Source organism: Panthera leo, chromosome E1 (genome assembly GCF_018350215.1).
Source record: "Panthera leo isolate Ple1 chromosome E1, P.leo_Ple1_pat1.1, whole genome shotgun sequence".
Lineage (NCBI taxonomy): Eukaryota > Metazoa > Chordata > Mammalia > Carnivora > Felidae > Panthera > Panthera leo.
Genome location: NC_056692.1, coordinates 49,887,131 through 49,910,208, shown reverse-complemented (window position 1 = coordinate 49,910,208; position 23,078 = coordinate 49,887,131). Strand labels below are relative to the sequence as shown.

The following is a 23,078-nucleotide window of genomic DNA, read 5'->3' as shown; positions in this document are numbered from 1 at the left end:
TGGCCTGATTGTTATACTCTGTGCCAAATATAAAAACTAAACACCAATTCTGGTTATTTCCTGGACACCCTTTTGGTTTATGATAAAAGCAAAAATAAAATGAACGGTGATCAGTTTTGAGTACAACCCTCAGTGATCTATTTGCTAATGCAGAAGATTAAGCATCTAATATGCCTTTGTGTCATTTGGGAAAGAGGTTGGAATTTGGTATCCCAGGTCATCTGAGACTGCATTGGCTTCTCCGGAGATGCGTGGTTGAGAGTAAATCCCGTAACCTTACCGAGCCTAGGGGCCTCTTAGTCCTGTTTACACGCTAGGTTGTATGGAAGTCAAATGGGAAGCTGCAGGTGGGAGTTTTTATAAACCCATAAGGCTCTTTATGCAAATTATCTACAGAAGCAGAATGCACGTTCATACAATGTGTGAAGTTGACTGAGCAAAATGATTTCCATGGACTCCTAAAATCTTCATTGGTAAAGAGGTCACAGACTGGTAAGTCTCTGATGTATTCCCCAAGGACCGGAAGCCCACACAATGGAACTTTCTCATTTTAACAGAATTTTCCCTCCCTTGACCCCTCTCATACCATAGGGCCTGTAGATCACGTGACAGAATGGCAACAATTTGCAGGACACTACGTGCCTGCTGGAAAGTCCATTCCTACTCCAGGCCTCACTCAAAGATGGCATCCTTCCCTGTCAGGCAGTGTACGGGCCAGAGAAGTATTACTAGGTGTTGAATGTGTTGCCTCCAGAATCCAAAGAGACATACTAGGTGCTGGTCTTCTATCGGTAGGGGATACAAGATATGTCAAATTGTCTTTTACTTTGGAGGAGATACGTAGAGTGCCCCTGATCACTGGGGCCATCAACCCTTCAAGTGATGGGTCATGGGTGATGGGTTGCTTATCCTCCACGGGATTTGTCCCCTACTCTCTGGAGCATTTGTGTCTTACCCATGTCATCTCTCGGCCTGATAGATCAGTTATCGATGTATCAATATGATGTTCTGTGAGACACTCTAGGTCTCTTACGACTATAACAGAAGCGAGAGAGTTAACATAGCCCTGAGGCAAAACTATAAAGGAATCTTATTGTGTAATTCACCTGAGTGTGAACTCTTTTCTAATCAGAATAGAAAACAAGGCATCTGGTTAGTCACCAGCTGAATGTCATGGACCTGTTCTAGAAACAGATACCATGTCTGACAGAGCAGCTGTCACTACCTGTTTGAGTTTACAACAATCTGGTTGTTGTTCAGGACCCATCTGGTTTCTGGAGGGATGAGACTGGCAAATTAAATGAAGATAGATACACTCTCTTTGTATTCTTTTTTTTTTTTTGGGGGGGGGGGAGACAAGTGAGAGAAAGCCAGAGAAAGAGAGAGAGGAAGAGAGAGAGGAACAGAGAGAGAGAGAGAAGCAGGACTCACTGGAAGCAAGTCTCGTGGAACTTGAACTCACAAACCGTGAGATCATGACCTGAGCAGATGCTTAACGACTGAGCCACCCAGAAGCCCTCTTTGTATCCTTTATGTCATTAATGGTCTCTACTTTCCCCCTCCTCAGGATACAGTATTGTTCTTGATTCAGTGTCTTGGCTGGAAGTAGGGTTGAAGGAATTGTCAGAAGTATCCACTTTCTCTACCCCGTTATGAGACTTCTTACCCAGAGGCCAAGGACCCAACATGGGGATTATTCCAAATACCAAATATATTAGTTCTGATGCCATACCTGGTGTTAGAGAACTGGCCACTGGGTGTGTTTGTGTTCATAGACTCAGTGGGACCCCATAAAGCTGGGTTTCACATATTACCTTAATTTCATGCACCGATTCTAACAATGGGGCCATAGTGACATTTTGGTTTTCTAAGTATCAATGTCCATTTAGGCCCTATGCCCAATAGCTCTTGAAGTGTCTGAGGATTTTTCTTTCTCCAGTGCACAGTCATCCAAGTAAATGGCTGTAGGTCCCTTTGAGTAAGGCCCAGGGGAAATCATCAGAGTATATACTTGTCAAGATGTTTTGGGATTCTTCTGACTGCTTCTTCAGACAATAGATTCTGGACCTTAAGATTAGCTCAGAGCCGGGAACTACACAAGTGATAAGAACTTTTTACTGGGGTGATAGTGACTGCCCTTAGCCTCTTACTCTCCATTCTTGACTCCCGGTTTTAACTATTAAGCAACACCCTATTGGCTGCCTACCTGTTTTACCCCTATGTGATGGTAAGACTTCTATATTCTACTTAAAGTGGTAAAATATTGCTTCTTCTAAGTAGACTGTGTAAAGTTAAATGTGTCTTTTATAATCCCTAGGGCAATCACTGAAATAAGTATACAAATATATGTAGTTTGCCATCGCAGTGGGTAAATTGGAAAACTAAAAATGTTCAGAGAGACAAAAGAAGGCAGGAAATGGGAAACAGAAGGATGAAAGTCAGAGAAAACAAATAACAAAACGGGAGACCTGAATCCTAAAATAGTAGTAGTTAGATGAAATGTAACTGCTCTAAAGACACCCATTAAAAGACATATATTATCAGGTTGGAATTAAACAAACAAATGAACAAAAAGGACCTCACTTGAGCTGTCTAAAAGAAGGTCACTTCAAATATAATGATATAGATAATTGAAAATTAAAAAATGGGAAAAATATACCATGGAAACACTAATCAAAAGGAAGTGGGAATGGTCCTATTAAAAGCAGGCAAGGTAGACTTCAGAACACGGAAAGTCACTAGGAATGAAGATGGGCGTTATTACATAATGATAAAAAGCCAATTTGCAAGGAAGACATACCAGTCCTAACTATGTATGCACCAAACACGACAGCTTCAAAGTGCATGACACAAGACTAGTTAGACCTGAAAGGAAAAACGGAAGAGTCCATGATTGTTGTTAAAATCGTCAGTACTCCTCTCTCAGTAATCAACAGACCTAGTAAACAGAAAACCAACAAAAATATAGAAAAACTGAAAAACACCATCGACCTACTAGATCTCATAGATATTTATGTAATACCCCACTCAACAGTAGAACGCACCTCTCTTCAAGTGCATAAGGAATATTCACCAAGATAAATCATATCCTGGGTCATAAAACAAGTCCTAACAAATTTGACATACACAGCAAATTTTCTGACCGCAGTAGAATTAAACTGGAAATCAGGGTGCCTGCGTGGCTCAGTCAGTTATGCGTCTGACTTCAGTTCAAGTCATGACCTCACAGGTTGTCAGTTCGAGCCCCACGTCGGGCTCTGTGCTGACAGCTCAGAGCCTGGAGCCTGCTTCGGATTCTATGTCTCCCCCTCTCTCTCTCTTTGCCCCTCCCCACTCCTGCTCTCTCTCTCTCTCTCTCTCTCTCAAAAATAAACATTAAAAAAAATTTAGAAACAAAAAAAGAATGAAACCAGAAATCAGTAACCAAAAGATAATAGGAACATCTCCAGGCATTTGGAAATTAACACACTTTGAGATGACTCACAGGTCAAAGAGTAAATCGTCAGGGAGACTAGAAATATTCTGAACCGAATAAAAATGAGACACAGAGAAATGAAAACCCTGATTATCCGAGTGATGACGTCAGTCAGGCAGCATAGAGCCGTGTAGAGAGGAGCTTTTCTCTGATTAAACGGTTGACTTTCTCTTCAAAGGCACTGCTTTAGATTTTGATATTAGCCCACAGTTATCTTGGCCATACCAGATGAAAGCTTAGAAATATCGGACCTCCTTGATAAGATTGCTCTTCATAATATGATATGTCCCGGAAACAAAATGTAAATGTTACTCCCTGCTCTACAGGAACTGGCTGAAAAGAAGTGAAAACACCCCAACAGTCCAAGAGAGATCATGTGAACGTGAGGTTTGGCAGGACCTGCGGGACTGAGGTCAGAACTTCTGAAGGCTGTCTTCGCAGGAACTTTTCACAGAAGTCAAACAGTTAAAGCAAATTGCAGAGAGGTGGTAGAGACCGGGGGTGCGGGGGAACATGTGAACTGTTTTCTTCTAAACAAGGACGTCAGTGGATAAAGTGTGATTCTGGATTCCTTGGTTCAGATTTCTCAAGAGTAAGTTCGTTTTATTTTTTTCTGGTCTGTGACTTGTGTTTCGGGGTTTTCTTTCTTTCTTTTTTCTTTTCTCCTTATCACAAATTTATAAATTTGGATGCTACCCCTCTGTGGAGAAATTATTTTGAAAATTAATGGGCTGTTTTGATGTTTTGAGTACTCCCTGTTTAACATGATGGAAGCAACGACATTGAGTTAAAACACAAAGTTGTAAAAATCATACAACTCTTAATATGATTTTTAACCAGAAACTGAGTGTGGAAATAAGCTGAACTTTGCTTAACATGTTGATCGGGAAGAAGTAGGGATCTTGAGAACGGATTGGTAAACCTGAATTGTTTTTGAAGTGATGGTTCTTTGCTTTTATTGCATAATAATTTGGGGCTATTGTGGATAAACTGTTCCACGACTGTTAGACTGTTGACCAAAAGCATTTACAGAAATATTTTTATTGTCTCTGGCTCTCTTACGCTGTGAGAATTTTGGAAGCGGAAGATGCTTTCTGTGCACACGGTGTGTTGAATCAAAATTGACTGCAGCATTTCCTTATCACAGTATTATTTCAAATGTGCATTACTTCTGTAAACAGAGATTTCAAGCTGCTCTGGTATAAGCGTTTTGCCCTGAATTTAACAACCGTATAAAAGGAGGAAAATTAGAGCCCTTACAAAATGAAACTATCTACTGCATGTATAATGAGGAATTCATGTTATTGTTAGTCTTTTGATAAACTACAGAACATACGTGAATCGGGGCGGTGGGGGGGGGGGGGGGGGCGGAGGGAAGTAGGCAATACTAATTTCCAGTGGAAAATCTAAGGGATTGGAGCCACACTGACGTTTCCAGGCTGAATTGGGCTGCAGCTGATTCCACAGCGAGATCACTTTTTGGCCAGCTTACCCTCCTACGCAGCCATGCACAATCCCCTTAAAAGTGTCCACACTGAATTCTCTGCACTAGGGACAGCCTATGGGATCCTCATTCCTGTTATCACTGGATACCTGACCTAATGCTTCCCCCAGCCCCCCCGCCCCACCTCGGGAACTGTCTTCCTCCCATCACCTGCCATTCCCTGGGCTTTCTAACCTCTTCACCCAACCTGCTTCCACCTAGACTAGCCCCTCAGGCTCATTAGCCTGATGTGTAGGGTTTAACCCCGGGGCTCTCTGAGGCTTTCTTGGCCTCCCATTGGAACTGGCTTCTGGACACCTTCTATGAGTTTGGTCTCTAGGAAATAGCACAGCCTTAAGCGTCATCCCATGGCATGAATGGAATGACAGCTTCGGGCAAAGGCACAACCATTCCTCATCACTATGGAGAAGTTCATGGCAACCGTGTGGTTTCTGTCCCTGGCCAGCATGAGATGCACATGGGAGGAGGAAAATGCTTGCACCAAATTCAGGACTTAAGAGCCAAATTCAAGGTGGAGGTGCTGACTCTGTGTTCTCAAAAGTCTCGACTCATTCTCCCAAGTCACGTCCCTGGCATGCTTTCCAGAAAACTGATGATCATTCCAGAATATCTTTACTCTCTTTAATCCAGCTTAGATATACTGCTTGCCCCTACAGTGAGGACCTTTTGAAAGCCCTCAGTTTCCACGGTTTTCGGGAGAACCTCAGCAAATCGTATTTGTGTAGTATTGGCTGATTAGGGCTCTGGAACGATGTGGTATTACTATTACGCACTGAGAAGCTTCCTTCTGGGAGGTATTTTGGGTCACTGCAAAAAAAAAAAAAAAAAGCATAAATTTCCCTGCCTAATCCTCACCACCACCACTAGCTCTCACATATGCACACAGGTGCACACACACACACGTACACGTTCATATATGCTCTTTGCCCAGGGGAACGGCCTGGTGTAATGCTATACTGTTCTCTGGTTGCTGATAGGGTATGTCGGGAAGAATACTGCCCTCTGCAGGCAGTTTTAGGTAGAGTCCATGGGCTGTTTTCACAGTGAACTAGCCCACGTGCAAGTCAGAGCCCTGGGTTCTTAATCTGGCTAAAGTCTATCCAAGCCTCGTTCAGGTGGAGTTTCTATCCCCCACCTCAAGAATAAGTTCAAATACATCACAGCCTTCCCATAGTAACCTTATGCAATCCATTGGCAGCTTTAGTTAACTCTGGGTGGCTAAACTCAATCCACTTTATGTATCCTTTAAATTATATGTATTCTTTATATTAAAAATTGAACCAAATTTCTATAGCAGTAACCAGAATGATAGGGTTTGAAATTCAGCTGAGAGATAATTGTCTGGAAAGTGTCTGTTTGTAAGAGGGTCGTGATAATAAATGATGTGGAGTTTCCACTTGAAAAAGAAAGATATTTTCCTAGGAAAGTCCAAAAATTAGTAGTTCATCATTAAAAGAATATAAATATCTTTTATATCTTTGGGACAGGAAAGGAAACATGGTGGGGGGGGGGTACCTTGATAAACTTCAATAGCAGGTTATTGAGACAGAACTAGAAGCAGACAATAAAACACAATGGAAGATCATCCGAAACAAACATTCATACGTGACTAAATTCACCTCTTAAAAATATAGTATCTATGAGTTTGAATTTCAAAAAAAAAAAAAATGATGAATCTTTCCTACTTTAATCACACATCTTAAAATTTAGCAAAAGGCTAAAATAAAGAGAAGGATAAAGCGACATGAGGCAAAATATTAAGCTAAAGAAACTTCATGTCCCTATGCTGCTGTCAGAAGTAAAAACAACCTACCATTAAAATAAGAGCAGGGGCACCTGGGTGGCTCAGTTGGTTGAGCGTCTGACTTCAGCCCAGGTCACGATTTCACGGTTCGTGAGTTTAAGGCCCGTGTCGGGCTCTGTGCAGACAGCTCGGAGCCTGGAGCCTGCTTCGGATTCTGGGTCTCCCTCTCTCTCAGCCCCACCCCTGCTCATGCTCTGTCTCTCTCTGTCTCTCGAAAGTAAATAAACATAAAAAAATTAAAAAGATAAAATAAAAAGATCAATAGAGCAAGGTTTTATGCACCTAACCACTTAGCCTTTAAATGCACTGACTAGGGGCACCTCAGTGGTTCAGTCAGTTGAGCATCTGTCTGACTTGATTTTGACTCAGGTCATGATGCCGGGGCCAGGGAATTGAGCCCTGGGTCGGGCTCCACGTTCAGTGCAGAGCCTGCTCAAGATTCTCTCTCTCTCTCTCTCTCTCCCTCTCCCTCTCCCTCCCTCCTTCTCCCCTCCCCCTGTCCCTCTCCCCCACTCACACTTGCTCTCTCTTGCTCTCTAAAATACTAAATAAATAGGGGCGCCTGAGTGGCTCAGTCAGTTAAAAATTGGACTTCGGTTCAGGTCATGATCCAACAGTCTGTGTATTTGAGCCCCAGTTTGTATATTCAAGCCTGGGCTTTGTGCTGACAGCTCAGTTCCTGGAGCCTGCTTTCAATTTCAATTCTGTCTCCCTCTCTTTTTTTCTTAAACTTTTTAAAGTATTTATTATATATATATTTTTTTTAATATATGAAATTTACTGTCAAATTGGTTTCCATACAACACCCAGTGCTCATCCCAAAAGGTGCCCTCCTCAATACCCATCACCCACCCTGCCCTCCCTCCCACCCACCATCAACCCTCAGTTTGTTCTCAGTTTTTAACAGTCTCTTATGCTTTGGCTCTCTCCCACTCTAACCTCTTTTTTTTTTTTTTTCCTTCCCCTCCCCCATGGGTTTCTGTTATGTTTCTCAGGATCCACATAAGAGTGAAACCATATGGTATCTGTCTTTCTCTGTATGGCTTATTTCACTTAGCATCACACTCTCCAGTTCCATCCACGTTGCTACAAAAGGCCATATTTCATTTTTTCTCATTGCCACGTAGTATTCCATTGTGTATATAAACCACAATTTCTTTATCCATTCATCAGTTGATGGACATTTAGGCTCTTTCCATAATTTGGCTATTGTTGAGAGTGCCGCTATAAACATTGGGGTACAGGTGCCCCTATGCATCAGTACTCCTGTATCCCTTGGATAAATTCCTAGCAGTGCTATTGCTGGGTCATAGGGTAGGTCTATTTCTAATTTTCTGAGGAACCTCCACACTGCTTTCCAGAGCGGCTGCACCAATTTGCATTCCCACCAACAGTGCAAGAGGGTTCCTGTTTCTCCACATCCTCTCCAGCATCTATAGTCTCCTGATTTGTTCATTTTGGCCACTCTGACTGGCGTGAGGTGGTATCTGAGTGTGGTTTTGATTTGTATTTCCCTGATAAGGAGCGACGTTGAACATCTTTTCATGTGCCTGTTGGCCATCCGGATGTCTTCTTTAGAGAAGTGTCTATTCATGTTTTCTGCCCATTTCTTCACTGGGTTATTTGTTTTTCGGGTGTGGAGTTTGGTGAGCTCTTTATAGATTTTGGATACTAGCCCTTTGTCCGATGTGTCATTTGCAAATATCTTTTCCCATTCCGTTGGTTGCCTTTTAGTTTTGTTGGTTGTTTCCTTTGCTGTGCAGAAGCTTTTTATCTTCATAAGGTCCCAGTAATTCACTTTTGCTTTTAATTCCCTTGCCTTTGGGGATGTGCCGAGTAAGAGATTGCTACAGCTGAGGTCAGAGAGGTCTTTTCCTGCTTTCTCCTCTAAGGTTTTGATGGTTTCCTGTCTCACATTCAGGTCCTTTATCCATTTTGAGTTTATTTTTGTGAATGGTGTGAGAAAGTGGTCTAGTTTCAACCTTCTGCATGTTGCTGTCCAGTTCTCCCAGCACCATTTGTTAAAGAGACTGTCTTTTTTCCATTGGATGTTCTTTCCTGCTTTGTCAAAGATGAGTTGGCCATACGTTTGTGGGTCTAGTTCTGGGGTTTCTATTCTATTCCATTGGTCTATGTGTCTGTTTTTATGCCAATACCATGCTGTCTTGATGATGACAGCTTTGTAGTAGAGGCTAAAGTCTGGGATTGTGATGCCTCCTGCTTTGGTCTTCTTCTTCAAAATTACTTTGGCTATTCGGGGCCTTTTGTGGTTCCATATGAATTTTAGGATTGCTTGTTCTAGTTTCGAGAAGAATGCTGGTGCAATTTTGATTGGGATTGCATTGAATGTGTAGATAGCTTTGGGTAGTATTGACATTTTGACAATATTTATTCTTCCAATCCATGAGCAGGGAATGTCTTTCCATTTCTTTATATCTTCTTCAATTACCTGCATAAGCTTTCTATAGTTTTCAGCATACAGATCTTTTACATCTTTGGTTAGATTTATTCCTAGGTATTTTATGCTTCTTGGTGCAATTGTGAATGGGATCAGTTTCTTCATTTGTCTTTCTGTTGCTTCATTGTTAGTGTATAAGAATGCAACTGATTTCTGCACATTGATTTTGTATCCTGCAACTTTGCTGAATTCATGTATCAGTTCTAGCAGACTTTTGGTGGAGTCTATCGGATTTTCCATGTATAATATCATGTCATCTGCAAAAAGCGAAAGCTTGACTTCATCTTTGCCAATTTTGATGCCTTTGATTTCCTTTTGTTGTCTGATTGCTGATGCTAGAACTTCCAGCACTATATTAAACAACAGCGGTGACAGTGGGCATCCCTGTCGTGTTCCTGATCTCAGGGAAAAAGCTCTCAGTTTTTCCCCGTTGAGGATGATGTTAGCTGTGGGCTTTTCATAAATGGCCTTTATGATCTTTAAGTATGTTCCTTCTATCCCGACTTTCTCAAGGGTTTTTATTAAGAAAGGGTGCTGGATTTTGTCAAAGGCCTTTTCTGCATCGATTGACAGGATCATATGGTTCTTCTCTTTTTTTTTGTTAATGTGATGTATCACGTTGATCGATTTGCGAATGTTGAACCAGCCCTGCATCCCAGGAATGAATCCCACTTGATCATGGTGAATAATTCTTTTTATATGCTGTTGAATTCGATTTGCTAGTATCTTATTAAGAATTTGTGCATCCATATTCATCAGGGATATTGGCCTGTAGTTCTCTTTTTTTACTGGGTCTCTGTCTGGTTTAGGAATCAAAGTAATACTGGCTTCATAGAATGAGTCTGGAAGTTTTCCTTCCCTTTCTATTTCTTGGAATAGCTTGAGAAGGATAGGTATTATCTCTGCTTTAAACGTCTGGTAGAACTCCCCTGGGAAGCCATCTGGTCCTGGACTCTTATTTGTTGGGAGATTTTTGATAACCGATTCAATTTCTTCGCTGGTTATGGGTCTGTTCAAGCTTTCTATTTCCTCCTGATTGAGTTTTGGAAGAGTGTGGGTGTTTAGAAATTTGTCCATTTCTTCCAGGTTGTCCAATTTGCTGGCATATAATTTTTCATAGTATTCCCTGATAATTGTTTGTATCTCTGAGGGATTGGTTGTAATCATTCCATTTTCATTCATGATTTTATCTATTTGGGTCATCTCCCTTTTCTTTTTGAGAAGCCTGGCTAGAGGTTTGTCAATTTTGTTTATTTTTTCAAAAAACCAACTCTTGGTTTCGTTGATCTGCTCTACAGTTTTTTTAGATTCTATATTGTTTATTTCTGCTCTGATCTTTATTATTTCTCTTCTTCTGCTGGGTTTAGGCTGCCTTTGCTGTTCTGCTTCTATTTCCTTTAGGTGTGCTGTTAGATTTTGTATTTGGGATTTTTCTTGTTTCTTGAGATAGGCCTGGATTGCAATGTATTTTCCTCTCAGGACTGCCTTCGCTGCATCCCAAAGCATTTGGATTGTTGTATTTTCATTTTCGTTTGTTTCCATATATATTTTAATTTCTTCTCTAATTGCCTGGTTGACCCACTCATTCGTTAGTAGGGTGTTCTTTAACCTCCATGCTTTTGGAGGCTTTCCAGACTTTTTCCTGTGGTTGATTTCAAGCTTCATAGCATTGTGGTCTGAAAGTATGCATGGTATAATTTCAATTCTTGTAAACTTATGAAGGGCTGTTTTGTGACCCAGTATATGATCTATCTTGGAGAATGTTCCATGTGCACTCGAGAAGAAAGTATATTCTGTTGCTTTGGGATGCAGAGTTCTAAATATATCTGTCAAGTCCATCTGATCCAATGTATCATTCAGGGCCCTTGTTTCTTTATTGACTGTGTGTCTAGATGATCTATCCATTTCTGTAAGTGGGGTGTTAAAGTCCCCTGCAATGACCACATTCTTATCAATAAGGTTGCTTATGTTTATGAGTAATTGTTTTATATATCTGGGGGCTCGGGTATTTGGCGCATAGACATTTATAATAGTTAGCTCTTCCTGGTGGATAGACCCTGTGATTATTATATAATGCCCTTCTTCATCTCTTGTTACAGCCTTTAATTTAAAGTCTAGTTTGTCTGATATAAGTATGGCTACTCCAGCTTTCTTTTGGCTTCCAGGAGCATGATAGATAGTTCTCCATCCCCTCACTCTCAATCTAAAGGTGTCCTCAGATCTAAAATGAGTCTCTTGTAGACAGCAAATAGATGGGTCTTGTTTTTTTATCCATTCTGATACCCTATGTCTTTTAGTTGGCGCATTTAATCCATTTACATTCAGTGTTATTATAGAAAGATATGGGTTTAGAGTCATTGTGATGTCTGTATGTTTTATGCTTGTAGCGATGTCTCTGGTACTTTGTCTCACAGGATCCCCCTTAGGATCTCTTGTAGGGCTGGTTTCGTGGTGACAAATTCCTTCAGTTTTTGTTTGTTTGGGAAGACCTTTATCTCTCCTTCTATTCTAAATGACAGACTTGCTGGATAAAGGATTCTCGGCTGCATATTTTTTCTGTTTAGCACACTGTAGATATCGTGCCAAGCCTTTCTGGCCTGCCAAGTTTCAAAGGAGAGATCAGTCACGAGTCTTATAGGTCTCCCTTTATATGTGAGGGCACGTTTATCCCTTGCTGCTTTCAGAATTTTCTCTTTATCCTTGTATTTTGCCAGTTTCACTATGATATGTCGTGCAGAAGATCGATTCAAGTTACGTCTGAAGGGAGTTCTCTGTGCCTCTTGGATTTCAATGCCTTTTTCCTTCCCCAGTTCAGGGAAGTTCTCAGCTATAATTTGTTCAAGTACCCCTTCAGCACCTTTCCCTCTCTCTTCCTCCTCTGGGATACCAATTATGCGTATATTATTTTTTTTTAGTGTATCACTTAGTTCTCTAATTTTCCCCTCATACTCCTGGATTTTTTTATCTCTCTTTCTTTCAGCTTCCTCTTTCTCCATAACTTTATCTTCTAGTTCACCTATTCTCTCCTCTGCCTCTTCAAGCCGAGCCATCGTGGTTTCCATTTTGTTTTGCATTTCGTTTAAAGCGTTTTTCAGCTCCTCGTGACTGTTCCTTAGTCCCTCGATCTTTGTGGCAAGAGATTCTCTGCTGTCCTGTATACTGTTTTCAAGCCCAGCGATTAATTTTATGACTATTATTCTAAATTCACTTTCTGTTATATTATTTAAATCCTTTTTGATCAGTTCATTAGCTGTTGTTATTTCCTGGAGATTCTTCTGAGGGGAATTCTTCCGTTTGGTCATTTTGGAGAGTCCCTGGCGTGGTGAGGACCTGCAGTGAACTTCCCCTGTGCTGTGGTGTATAACTGGAGTTAGTGGGCGGGACCGCAGTCAGACCTGATGTCTGCCCCCAGCCCACCGCTGGGGCCACAGTCACACTGGTGTGTGCCTTCTCTTCCCCTCTCCTAGGGGCGGGATTCACTGTGGGGTGGCGTGTCCCCTCTGGGCTACTTGCACACTGCCAGGCTTGTGGAGCTGGGGATCTGGCGTATTAGCTGGGGTGGGTAGGCAAGGTGCACGGGGGCTGGAGGGGCAGGCTTAGCTCGCTTCTCCTTAGGTGATCCACTTCAGGAGGAGCCCTGTGGCAGCGGGAGGGAGTCAGATCCGCTGCCGGAGGTTTGGCTCCGCAGAAGCACAGAGTTGGGTGTTTGCGCGGAGCGAGCAAGTTCCCCGGCAGGAACTGGTTCCCTTTGGGATTTTGGCTGGGGGATGGGCAGGGGAGATGGCCCTGGCGCCTTTGTTCCCCGCCAAGCTGAGCTCTGCCGTCCGGGGGCTCAGCAGCTCTCCCTCCCTTTGTCTTCCAGCCTTCCTGCTTTCCGAGCAGAGCTGTTAACTTATGACCTCCCAGACGCTAAGTCGGGCTTGCTGTCGGAACACAGTCCGTCAGGCCCCTCCGCTTTTGCCAGCCAGACTCGGGGGCTCTGCTTGGCCGGCGAGCCGCCCCTCCGCCCCGGCTCCCTCCCGCCAGTCTGTGGATCGCGCACCGCCTCGCCGCCCTTCCTACCCTCTTCCGTGGGCCTCGAGTCTGCGCTTGACTCCGGAGACTCCCTTCTGCTAATCCTCTGGCGGTTTTCTGGGTTCTTTAGGCAGGTGTAGGTGGAATCTAAGTGATCGGCAGGACGCGCTGTGAGCCCCGCGTCCTCCTACGCCGCCATCTTCCGGAACCTCTATATATTTTTAAGAGAGAAAGAGACAGAGCATGAGCTCGGTAGGGGCAGAGAGAGAGGGAGACACAGAACGTGAAGCAGGCTTCAGGCTCTGAGCTGTCAGCACAGAGCCCGACGCGGGGCTTGAACTCATGAATAATGAGATCATGACCTGAGCTAAAGTCGCACGCTTAACCGACTGACTCACCCAGGCACCCCTGTCTCCCTCTCTTTCTCTCTGACCCTCCCTGCTTGTCCTCTCTCTCAAAAAAATAAATAAATAGGGGCGCCTGGGTGGCTCAGTCGGTTAAGCGTCCGACTTCAGCTCAGGTCACGATCTCGCGGTCCGTGAGTTCGAGCCCCATGTCGGGCTCTGGGCTGATGGCTCCGAGCCTGGAGCCTGCTTCCGATTCTGTGTCTCCCTCTCTCTCTGCCCCTCCCCCGTTCATGCTCTGTCTCTGTCTCAAAAATAAATAAAACGTTAAAAAAATTTTTTTAAATAAATAAATAAAAATAAACAATTTTTTAAAAGTTTAATAAACAAAATAATAAATAAATACACACAGTAAAAAGTAACAGGGGGGCACCTGGGTGGCTCAGTCAATTAAGCATCCAACTTCAGCTCAGGTCATGATCTCACGGTTCATGAGTTTGAGCCCCACATCAGGCTCTCTGCTATCAGCACAAAGCCTGCTTTGGATACTCTGTCTCCTTCTCTCTCTGCCCCTACCCTGCTCTCTCGCTCTCTCTCTCTCAAAAATAAGTAAACATTAAAAAAATTTTTTTAATGTAACAGAGACACAATAAAAAATTGACAAGTCCATGATCGGTGGAAAAATTTAATAGAATTCTATCATAAAATGATTGCTCTAGCAAATAACATTCAAAAGGATGCTGAAGGTTCGAAGAACACAATTATGAAAGATACGTACAAAACAAACTAAAGGGTGACATATGGCTATTTCAAGCATACATGGAGTATTTCCAAATATTAAAATATGCTGAACCACCAAGGAAGTCTCAAGGAATTTCAATGAAACAATATCTTACAGAGCAGCACTTCCTCAGACTACAGCATGATCAAGTTAGGGACCAAATATTAAAAAACCACTAAAACCAAAGAAATGCAATATTGTAGGGGCTAAGTAGGGGATCCTAAGTAACATATCTTGTCTGTAGCTGTATTTACATTTCATAGCAAAACTAAAAAAAAAAAGGCAACAAATAACACACATCAATAAACATTTACGGCTGGGATGTGTGGGGTAGTTTTTAGGTGGTTCTGCTGATCTTGGATAAGTTTTCTCAGATCTCTGGGGTCTGGCTGGCCGTCCTTTGATGTCGGCTACTCTATACTCGGATGACTGGGATGAGTCTGCTGTTTCATGTGCTTTTCATCCCAGAGGCTAGCCCAGGTATGCTCTGATAGCAATGGCAGAGCCATAGGAACAAGAAGATAGATTCAAGGTCTCATAAGGTCTAGGCTCAGAACTGGCACAATTCTGGTAACAGAGTGCTCCCATCCCTCTCTACAAAGTTATCGTCTGCCCTCAAGGAAGGAACTCCAGAGTTCTCAGACAAAAGGTATGGACAAAAGTAGAGGTGAAGAATTGGAACTTCTATGTTGAATAGGAGTGGTAGGAGTGAGTGCCCTTGTCTTGTTCCCGATCTTAGAGGAAAAGCTTTCAACCTTTCACCATTGAGTATGATGTCAGCCACGGGCTTGTGGTATATGGCCTTTACCATGCTGAGGTTTATTCTTTCTATGCTTACTTTTTTGAAAGTTTTTATCCTGAAAGGATGTGTATTCTGTGAAATGCTTTGCATCTATTGAGATGACCGTATGATTTTTACCGTTCTACTCGTGTGCTGTATTACATTCATTGATTTGCATATATTGAACCATCCTTGCATCTTGGGGGTGAATCCCATTTGGTTGTGGTGTATCATGTGTGGTTGTGTTCAGTTTGCTAAAATCTTGTTGAGGGTTTTTACATCTATGTTCCTTAGGGATATTGGTCTGTAATTTTCTCTTCTTATAGTATCCATATCTGGCATTGGCCTTGGGGTAATGCTGACCTCATAGAATGATTCCGCAAGTATACCCTCCCCTTCAGGTTTTTGAAGTCTTTGAGAAGGACTGGCATTCATTCTTTTCTGATTGGTAGAATTCAGTGAAGCTGTGTGGTCCTGGGCTTTTCTTTTTTGGGAGGTTGTTTAATTTTAATTTTTTATTTTTTTATTTGAGGGAGAGAGGGAGAGTGTGTGCACATGAGCGAGTGGGGGCAGAGGGAAAAAGAGAGAGAGAGAGAGAGAGAGAGAGAGAGAATCTCAAGCAGGCCCCATGCTCAGTGCAGAGCCCACTGTGGGGCTTGATCCCACAATCGTGGGATCATGACCTGAGCCAAAATTAAAAGTTAGATGCTTAACCAACAGAGCCACAAAGGCACCCCTGTTGGAAGGTTTTTGATCACTGATTCGAAGTCCTTCCAGCTTTTCTTTTGTTACTCATTTCTAGTTCCCTATTCTCATGGTCAGAGAAGAAACTTAGTATAATTTCAGTTTGTTGAGACTTGGTTTGTTGCTTGTTGTACGATCTATCCTTGTATCTGTTGGGAGGTCTTGGATATGTGAAAGCATCCTCTCTCCTCCTTGGATGATAGCCTGTCTCTGCTTTGTATCAGTGCTGGATTCCCAAGCAAACCTCAGCAATAACTCACCTTTGCTTAAGAACGGGGGCAGAGAGGTTTCCCACCGCATTCTTGATGGTAGATGGCCATTGCTAACTCCATGCAAGGGTCGTGTTGTGCCAAATAAGGTGTGTTTGGATGGATGTTGTTGCAGCCCACGGGATGACAGGGAAGCCTGAGTGTCAAGCTATGGGCACAAGGACTGGAGTGCTCTGTCTTTGCAGTGGAGAGCAGAAGGAAACAAAAGTCTGGGGGAAAGGCTCCAGCTGTCTCAGGCTCCCAGATGCATTACCGCTGTGTGGTCAAGAGCTGTTGGAAACCCCCAGTGAAACCTGTACCATCCAGATGCTTTGTGCTGGAGGAAATCATTTCCTCTGAGCAGTGGGGGGGGAGGAAAATGAACCCCTCTGACACCAAAAAGAAGAGTCTCTTCTTCCCGAAATGCCTCTTCAGTCCTTTCTCCTGACAGTTTTACATCATGGCGGCTGGCAAAGGAAAATATGTCTGGGGCCCAGATCTGCTTTCACAGAGCGGGCTGCAAAGGATGACTTTTGAGCTGAGAGGCGAGAAAATGATGATCGACACAATGCATGATGAACAAATGAGGGAGTAAAGAGTCTGGACGTGGGAGGAAAAGAAAGCCAGGGCAGCGGGTTATGAAAAGCTAACTTCGGAACTCTCAATTTCTAGTGCTTATGTCTAGCACTGCAACGATCAGCCTGTTCTGTTTTGATTGTTTGTTTGTGGGGAGATTTCTTCTCATTAAGGCCATTGCATTTACGTGATCGTCTTGTCTTTCTTATTAAACAGGGCAAAATGATTAAGAGGGAGATAAGTGTGTGTCAACAAACATGCGCATTATTATGCAAGAACCTTCTTAAAAAATGGAGAATGAAGAGAGAGCCCTTAATGGTATGCCTGTCCCTTTGCATTTACAGGACGAAAATGTATATTTCTTTGGGAAATAGCTATACTTTATCTCCCCTTCCAAAAACAAAACACAACAACCTTTCTGTTGCAGAAGAAGCTGTTCCTCAAACTGCAATCTGTCTGCAGACATTTCACTTGACATAGACCCTAAATTGAGGTCTTAAAGGACTGAAGCTGGCCAACAATACAAAATCCAATAAATGTTTTAAAAGTCAATGGTCACGGGGCGCCTGGGTGGCTCAGTCGGTTGAGCGTCCGACTTCGGCTCAGGTCATGATCTCGCGGTCTGTGGGTTCGAGCCCCGCGTCAGGCTCTGTGCAGACAGCTCGGAGCCTGGAGCCTGCTTCGGATTCTGTGTCTCCCTCTTTCTCTGCCCTTCCCCCACTCATGCTGTCTCTCTTAAAAAAAAAAAAAAACATTAAAAAAAATTTTTAAGTCAATGGTCACATTTTTGCTAGTGTTCCTACTCATGAGTCATCAGGTCCAGATGCTGAGATTCTGAAGGCACGGTAAATCAACCCCCGGAAGTAGCTGGCGGGTATTTTTGGTTTTGAATCTCTTTCTCTTTTTAAAAATACATTATTCTCTTCAAACAAGTGGAAAACTTGGAAATGCCATTAGTGCCAAGAACAAAATTAGTGTTAGCCCCTATAATTCTACCATACAACAAAAATCCTGGTTAAACTCCAGGGTCTTTTTAAAATCAGGTAGTTACAGCTTCTCCGGTTGCCTGAATCATATGGAGTTTCCAATACCAGACTCTTGTCTTGTAGCCAATGTATTATTGCTAAGGAAGAGGTGTCCTCGAACTGTCTCATGTAACGCTAGGCTTTGAGCAGAATCAGACACAGCGTGAGTAGTTCCTGCCCAGTGGTAATAATTTATGATAGGTTGCCACTGTTGTCTCTCATACGTCCATGATCAGTGCATGCTTTAGACTGGTGCTGTGGATCAATACATTTGAATTCCTACGAATAACTCATTGGAATTAGTCAGACTGCTGACATTTGTAAGGTACATATTTTAAACAGTTCCTAATGTGGCATACATTGAGATCAGAAAGATGAATGAGACAAACTGTATGCCCAAATGATTGTGGATAACTGATTCAAACTCATAATTTTCTTTATTCTTTGTCTCGGATTGTGTAGGAATGGCTAAGCTCATTGCTCCTACTGCTTTTTTTGTATGAATATCCTATTTATCATGAAGCTCATGATTTTTCTTCACTGCCCGCCATGGACCTGGGACCGGTAGATTCATTCAATGATACTACATTTGCTATTGCATTCACACCAGTCACCAACGTAACCCAGCAGATCATGGACAAAGTAGCCTTGGCCTCCTTCATGAAAGGTGAGTTTTCTGGCAGCCAAAGAGAAATATTTCTGATGGCAATATTTGGTTCAAGTGACTTTAGATGCATGCATTTAATTTGCATTTCAGTGGATAAACCACATTACTTGTCAGATTTTCTAGATTATGTGAAATTGGAGTGCACAGTCTCTCAAGAGAGAACTCTTGATCTCGCATAGGATTTGGGGAAGCATGGAATATAGAGTTTGGCAGACTTTGAAAAGCAGGAGTGTTAAGGAAATCGTTGACATTGCTGTGGAAGCATTATTACTAAAATGAGGCTCTCCCTCCAGCGTTTGCTTGTGATGAGTGACAAAAACAGCTAGTCTCTCCTTGAGTTTGATTATAGGAATTCTTTCTCCACCGTTTTACTACCAAAAAACAGCTTTACTATATTTGAGGATTCTATGGAGGAGTGAGTATTCATTGTGTGTTTCAGATTTCCACGCTTCTGTGTTAAGATACTTATCAATGAAAAATAAGAGTAAATATGTGGATCCTGAGAAACTTAACAGAAACCCATGGGGGAGGGGAAGGGAAAAAAAAAAAGAGGTTAGAGTGGGAGAGAGTCAAAGCATAAGAGACTCTTAAAAACTGAGAACAAACTGAGGGTTGATGGGGGGTGGGAGGGAGGGGAGGGTAGGTGATGGGTATTGAAGAGGGCATCTTTTGGGATGAGCACTGGGTGTTGTATGGAAACCAATTTGGCGATAAATTTCGTATATTAAAAAAGGAAAAAAGAAAAATAAGAGTATTATTACAGTCAGGATCACTTCGCTGAAAACTAATTTTTTTAAATCAGAGGAGAAGCAGCCTGGTGCAGAGGCAAGAGAACTAGTCTTAGAGTCAAAGAACGCTTGACTAAAAGTGTTTCTATGACTGGGTTTGCATTGCGTTTTGCAAGTCATCAACTTCTCTGAGCCACATTATCACCATAGTCAAGATACGATAAACAATGCTATGGTTTTCATGACTATTTCAGTTGAGAATGAGAGAATCCCAATTCAGCTTGTCTCAAAAAAAAGGGGGTGCTAGACGCTTAAAGGAAAAGAGTATGGATAGAGATGTGTCAACAACAAAGGAAGAAATACGTCTCCACTTCTTAGGTCTATAGTATTGTGTGCTGGCCTCATTCTCAGGTTGGCTCCCCCCAAACAGAAGCTGACTTAGTCTGTAGAATCTCCAGATTTAAGCCCTACCACAAACAACCCCTGTGAAAAGCGTACAGAACAGTTCAAAATAATTTCAGAGATTAGACCCGTTGGAAAAATGGTCTACTGTGGATTAATGTTGGTCTCGGTCCACCAAGAACTAATCTCATTGGATAGAAGAATATACTATTGTCATTGCCCGTTGGCTGAGTTCCTTCGTCACTTTGCAAACCACATCCAAACCACGTGGTATGTGAGTGGGAGAGTGGCAGTATCCCAGATGAATTTTGGAGTGTTTACTAGAAGGGGGACTGAATGTCAGGCAACTAAAAACAATTCTTTGCAAATATAAATGCATACCTCCAAGGGGAATCTATGGTGATTGCCCTATAATTGTGAGTTGAGTTATAATTTAAAAATGGATTAGAGCTTGCACAACTTTGTGAATATGCTAGAAATCATGAAGTTGTACAGTTTAAAGGATGAATTTTATGTTCTATGAATTATATCTCAATTTTTAAAAAGAACATAAAAATGTGCCTTGGAAGGTGCTTCATGTTAATTTTGGACACCATAACTCTCCACCACGAGTATTACTGTGAGGAGAACTTTTGGATCTTTTTCTGCCCCGTCCCTGGAAATCCATAAAATGTCTCTTCTCTTTGTCACCTTATGTCCATGATGCTAGTACAGCTTATGTAACCATTAATTTTGTGCTTGGATTCTGACTCCTTAACTGTATTGAGTATCTAGAAGTCCACCTGTCTGTAATCTATATTTGGAGGTTCTGTGGTCACAGTTCCCAAATTATGTTGGGCTTTTCCTTCCTGTCCATGCTTCGCTGCACACTTCCAGGACAGGTGGATGGTTTACAGCCAAACTTGTTTTCCCATCACGCCTCCCCAACCACCTCCGCCTTACTTCCTTCCAAATTGGAATGTTTACACTGTGCATCTTACCCGCAAACACTGACCCCACTTCTGATTCAAGATCGTAGCCTGATCGCTCTCCACCTAAGGTGTAGTCTCCTTGTCTATCCCAACACACGTTTGCCTTGGTTCACAGATGTCCTCCTAGGAAGTCACAACGCTATGAAAATGTGCCTCTCAGCAACACCCTAGTTCCAAGTCCCCTGCAACAGTTAATACATATTCATTAAATGACTACTGCGCACAGGGTCTTTACATCAAGTTTATCTTTACAATGAACGCGTTGTTATCTTTGTGTCATAAATAATGTAACTAAAATTGTAAATATTCATTAAATGCTATCATGTGCTAGATTTTTATAGAGACTTTATTCTGTAGTAATAGGATATGATTCTATCATATTATTATGTATTTTACTTTTTATACTCTAGTAATATTCTGTACTACTAAAAATAGATATTATTATGTTTATTTTACAAACAGTGAGATTGAGTAATAAAGGTTATGTGACTTGCTCAGGATCACAAGGATTTAAGGAATAGATTCCAGGAAAAAAAAAGTAATTTTATCAAAATACATGCTGCCTTCTTTTTTGCCTTCATCTTCAACACTCCCATCCAACCCAGGACTTGCTTTGTATTCCTTCTCATCTTTTCAGTCTTAATGAGACATCTGTATGGCGTTGAATACACTATCTGCAGAAAAGAGAGATTATTTTAGTGATGTCAACATAGTCGACATATTTTTTAAATTTCTCACTCTTGTTTTTAGTCTATTTAGCATACTGTCAGGATTATTAAAGGAAAAAGAATTTTTATAATCATTTCTACCTGCTGTAAACCAGAGACTAAGCCAGAGACTAACTGTGATTTAAAAAAAAGATATCTGCATGTGCTTACTACCATTGGAGATTTATTGCAAAGCTAATTCTTATGTGAATAGTTTAATTGGAATGGAGTAATATTATATGTGATTGAAATTGGTTCAAGAACTACAAATGAAAATAAAATAACTAATTTTCATGGAGTCCTTCCGAATGTGTCTAGATGAACGTTAGCAATGTCTGTTCCCAAATTTTACTCCTCCTGACTTACTCAACAGTGATATTTGATTTTATTTTATTTCCAGTGAAAGCTCTAATAAGCAATTTAACATGGCCTCCTAAAGTTGATCTCTTGTAATTTACTAATAAATATATTCCTTTCTTGTAATGGCAGGTAGAGAAGTCTTGGGACTGTCCAGTGAAGAAGATATTCAAGAATTAAGGACACATTATCTTGCAGAAATAATACAAGTCAGCTTTTCTAATACATTCTCGTATCATTTGAAATTCTCACTGGGATACAGAATCCCAACGATCAAGGAACACAGGGACCATACAGGTAACTAGCTAGCTACCCAGTTCCACTGCTCTCTATTACAATTATGTTATAGGCTGTACATGGGAACATATGTTAGCACAACAAATGTAAAAACCCTTGCCTGTGATGTGATGTCAGTAGGATAATCAACACATTTTAAAAATGTATAGTGGTTTTGGGGTTTATCAACATACTGTATTAGATGGTTATTATATATGGTTATACATATGTACATATATTTATACATGTATTATACACATGTATTATATGTACATATATAATATACATATATTTACACAGATACATGTGTATGTATACACATGCATGTATATGTATACATATCTATTATATGCAATATGCAGTTGTAATATATTAATTTTAAAGGAAAGTATATTTGTTTATGGATAAAATAGAATAAACTTCTCTTCAAGTGTCTGAGTAAGTTTATTCCTGAGGGCCCAAAATGAAGAAGTCACCAAATCCAAACCGATTGATTATTATTAATGCTGTATGATTTTGCCAGTCTCAGTAACGAAGAGATTTAGGTTTTAGCTGCATGAGGACAAGTGAGAAGATCTGGGGTTTAAATGAGATGAAAATTTCTATATTAATGTGGAACTTGAGGAGACTATATACTCAGCGAAGAAGTGGACAAGAAAAAAAGCCAAGATGGTCTTTAAAAAGAGTGAAATTATAAGTAATTAACACAGTATGCTATTGCCGTAGTAAAAGACCAATGAAACAGAAGGAAACCTGGAAAACTCTCACCTAAACATGAAAACTAACATATGACTGAGAAGACATTGTGATCAGTGCTGGGAAAATTCTCTCTCCATAAAGAAGAAAATGAAATTATCTTATACTTAACAGCCAGTTCCAAGTACGGAACTCAATGGAAAACAAATTACTATAAACTGTCTAGAAGTCAATATAGGAGAGTATATTTATAACTGTTGGATAAAATAGAATTCTTAAAGCAAAAAATGCATCAACTACAAAAGAAAAGACGGCTAAATCCAACTAGAGAAAAATTAAAGAATTACCTTCACCAAAAGACCTCAGAGAGAGAGTGAAAAGTAAAGGCAAAACTTGTGATGAAATGTTTATACAAATAAAACTAACAATGGGGCGCCTGGGTGGCTCCGTCGGTTAAGCATCTGACTTCGGCTCAGGTCATGATCTTGTGGTTTTTGAGTTCGAGCCCTGCGTCGGGCTC

The 23,078-nt window shown here is 41.4% G+C and overlaps 1 protein-coding gene across 5 annotated transcripts in view; it reads left to right on the top strand.

Moving 5' to 3' along the window:
* Positions 1-3,868: 3,868 nt before the first annotated feature.
* The window catches only part of ABCA8 (ATP binding cassette subfamily A member 8), a 77,100-nt gene continuing 57,890 nt past the window's right edge, over positions 3,869-23,078 (top strand). For 3 of the 5 annotated variants that reach the window (XR_006196498.1, XM_042915815.1, XM_042915813.1), the window contains exons 1-4: positions 3,869-4,067; positions 16,946-17,047; positions 18,217-18,421; positions 21,719-21,883. Coding sequence is in view for 3 of the 5 variants with exons in the window: in XM_042915815.1 (XP_042771749.1) it covers positions 16,952-17,047; positions 18,217-18,421; positions 21,719-21,883 (466 nt within the window). In the remaining 2 variants the exon portion in view is untranslated. Of the gene's footprint in view, positions 4,068-16,547; positions 17,048-18,216; positions 18,422-21,718; positions 21,884-23,078 lie in introns of those variants that run through there. The other 2 variants (XM_042915814.1, XM_042915816.1) reach the window with 2 other exon arrangements.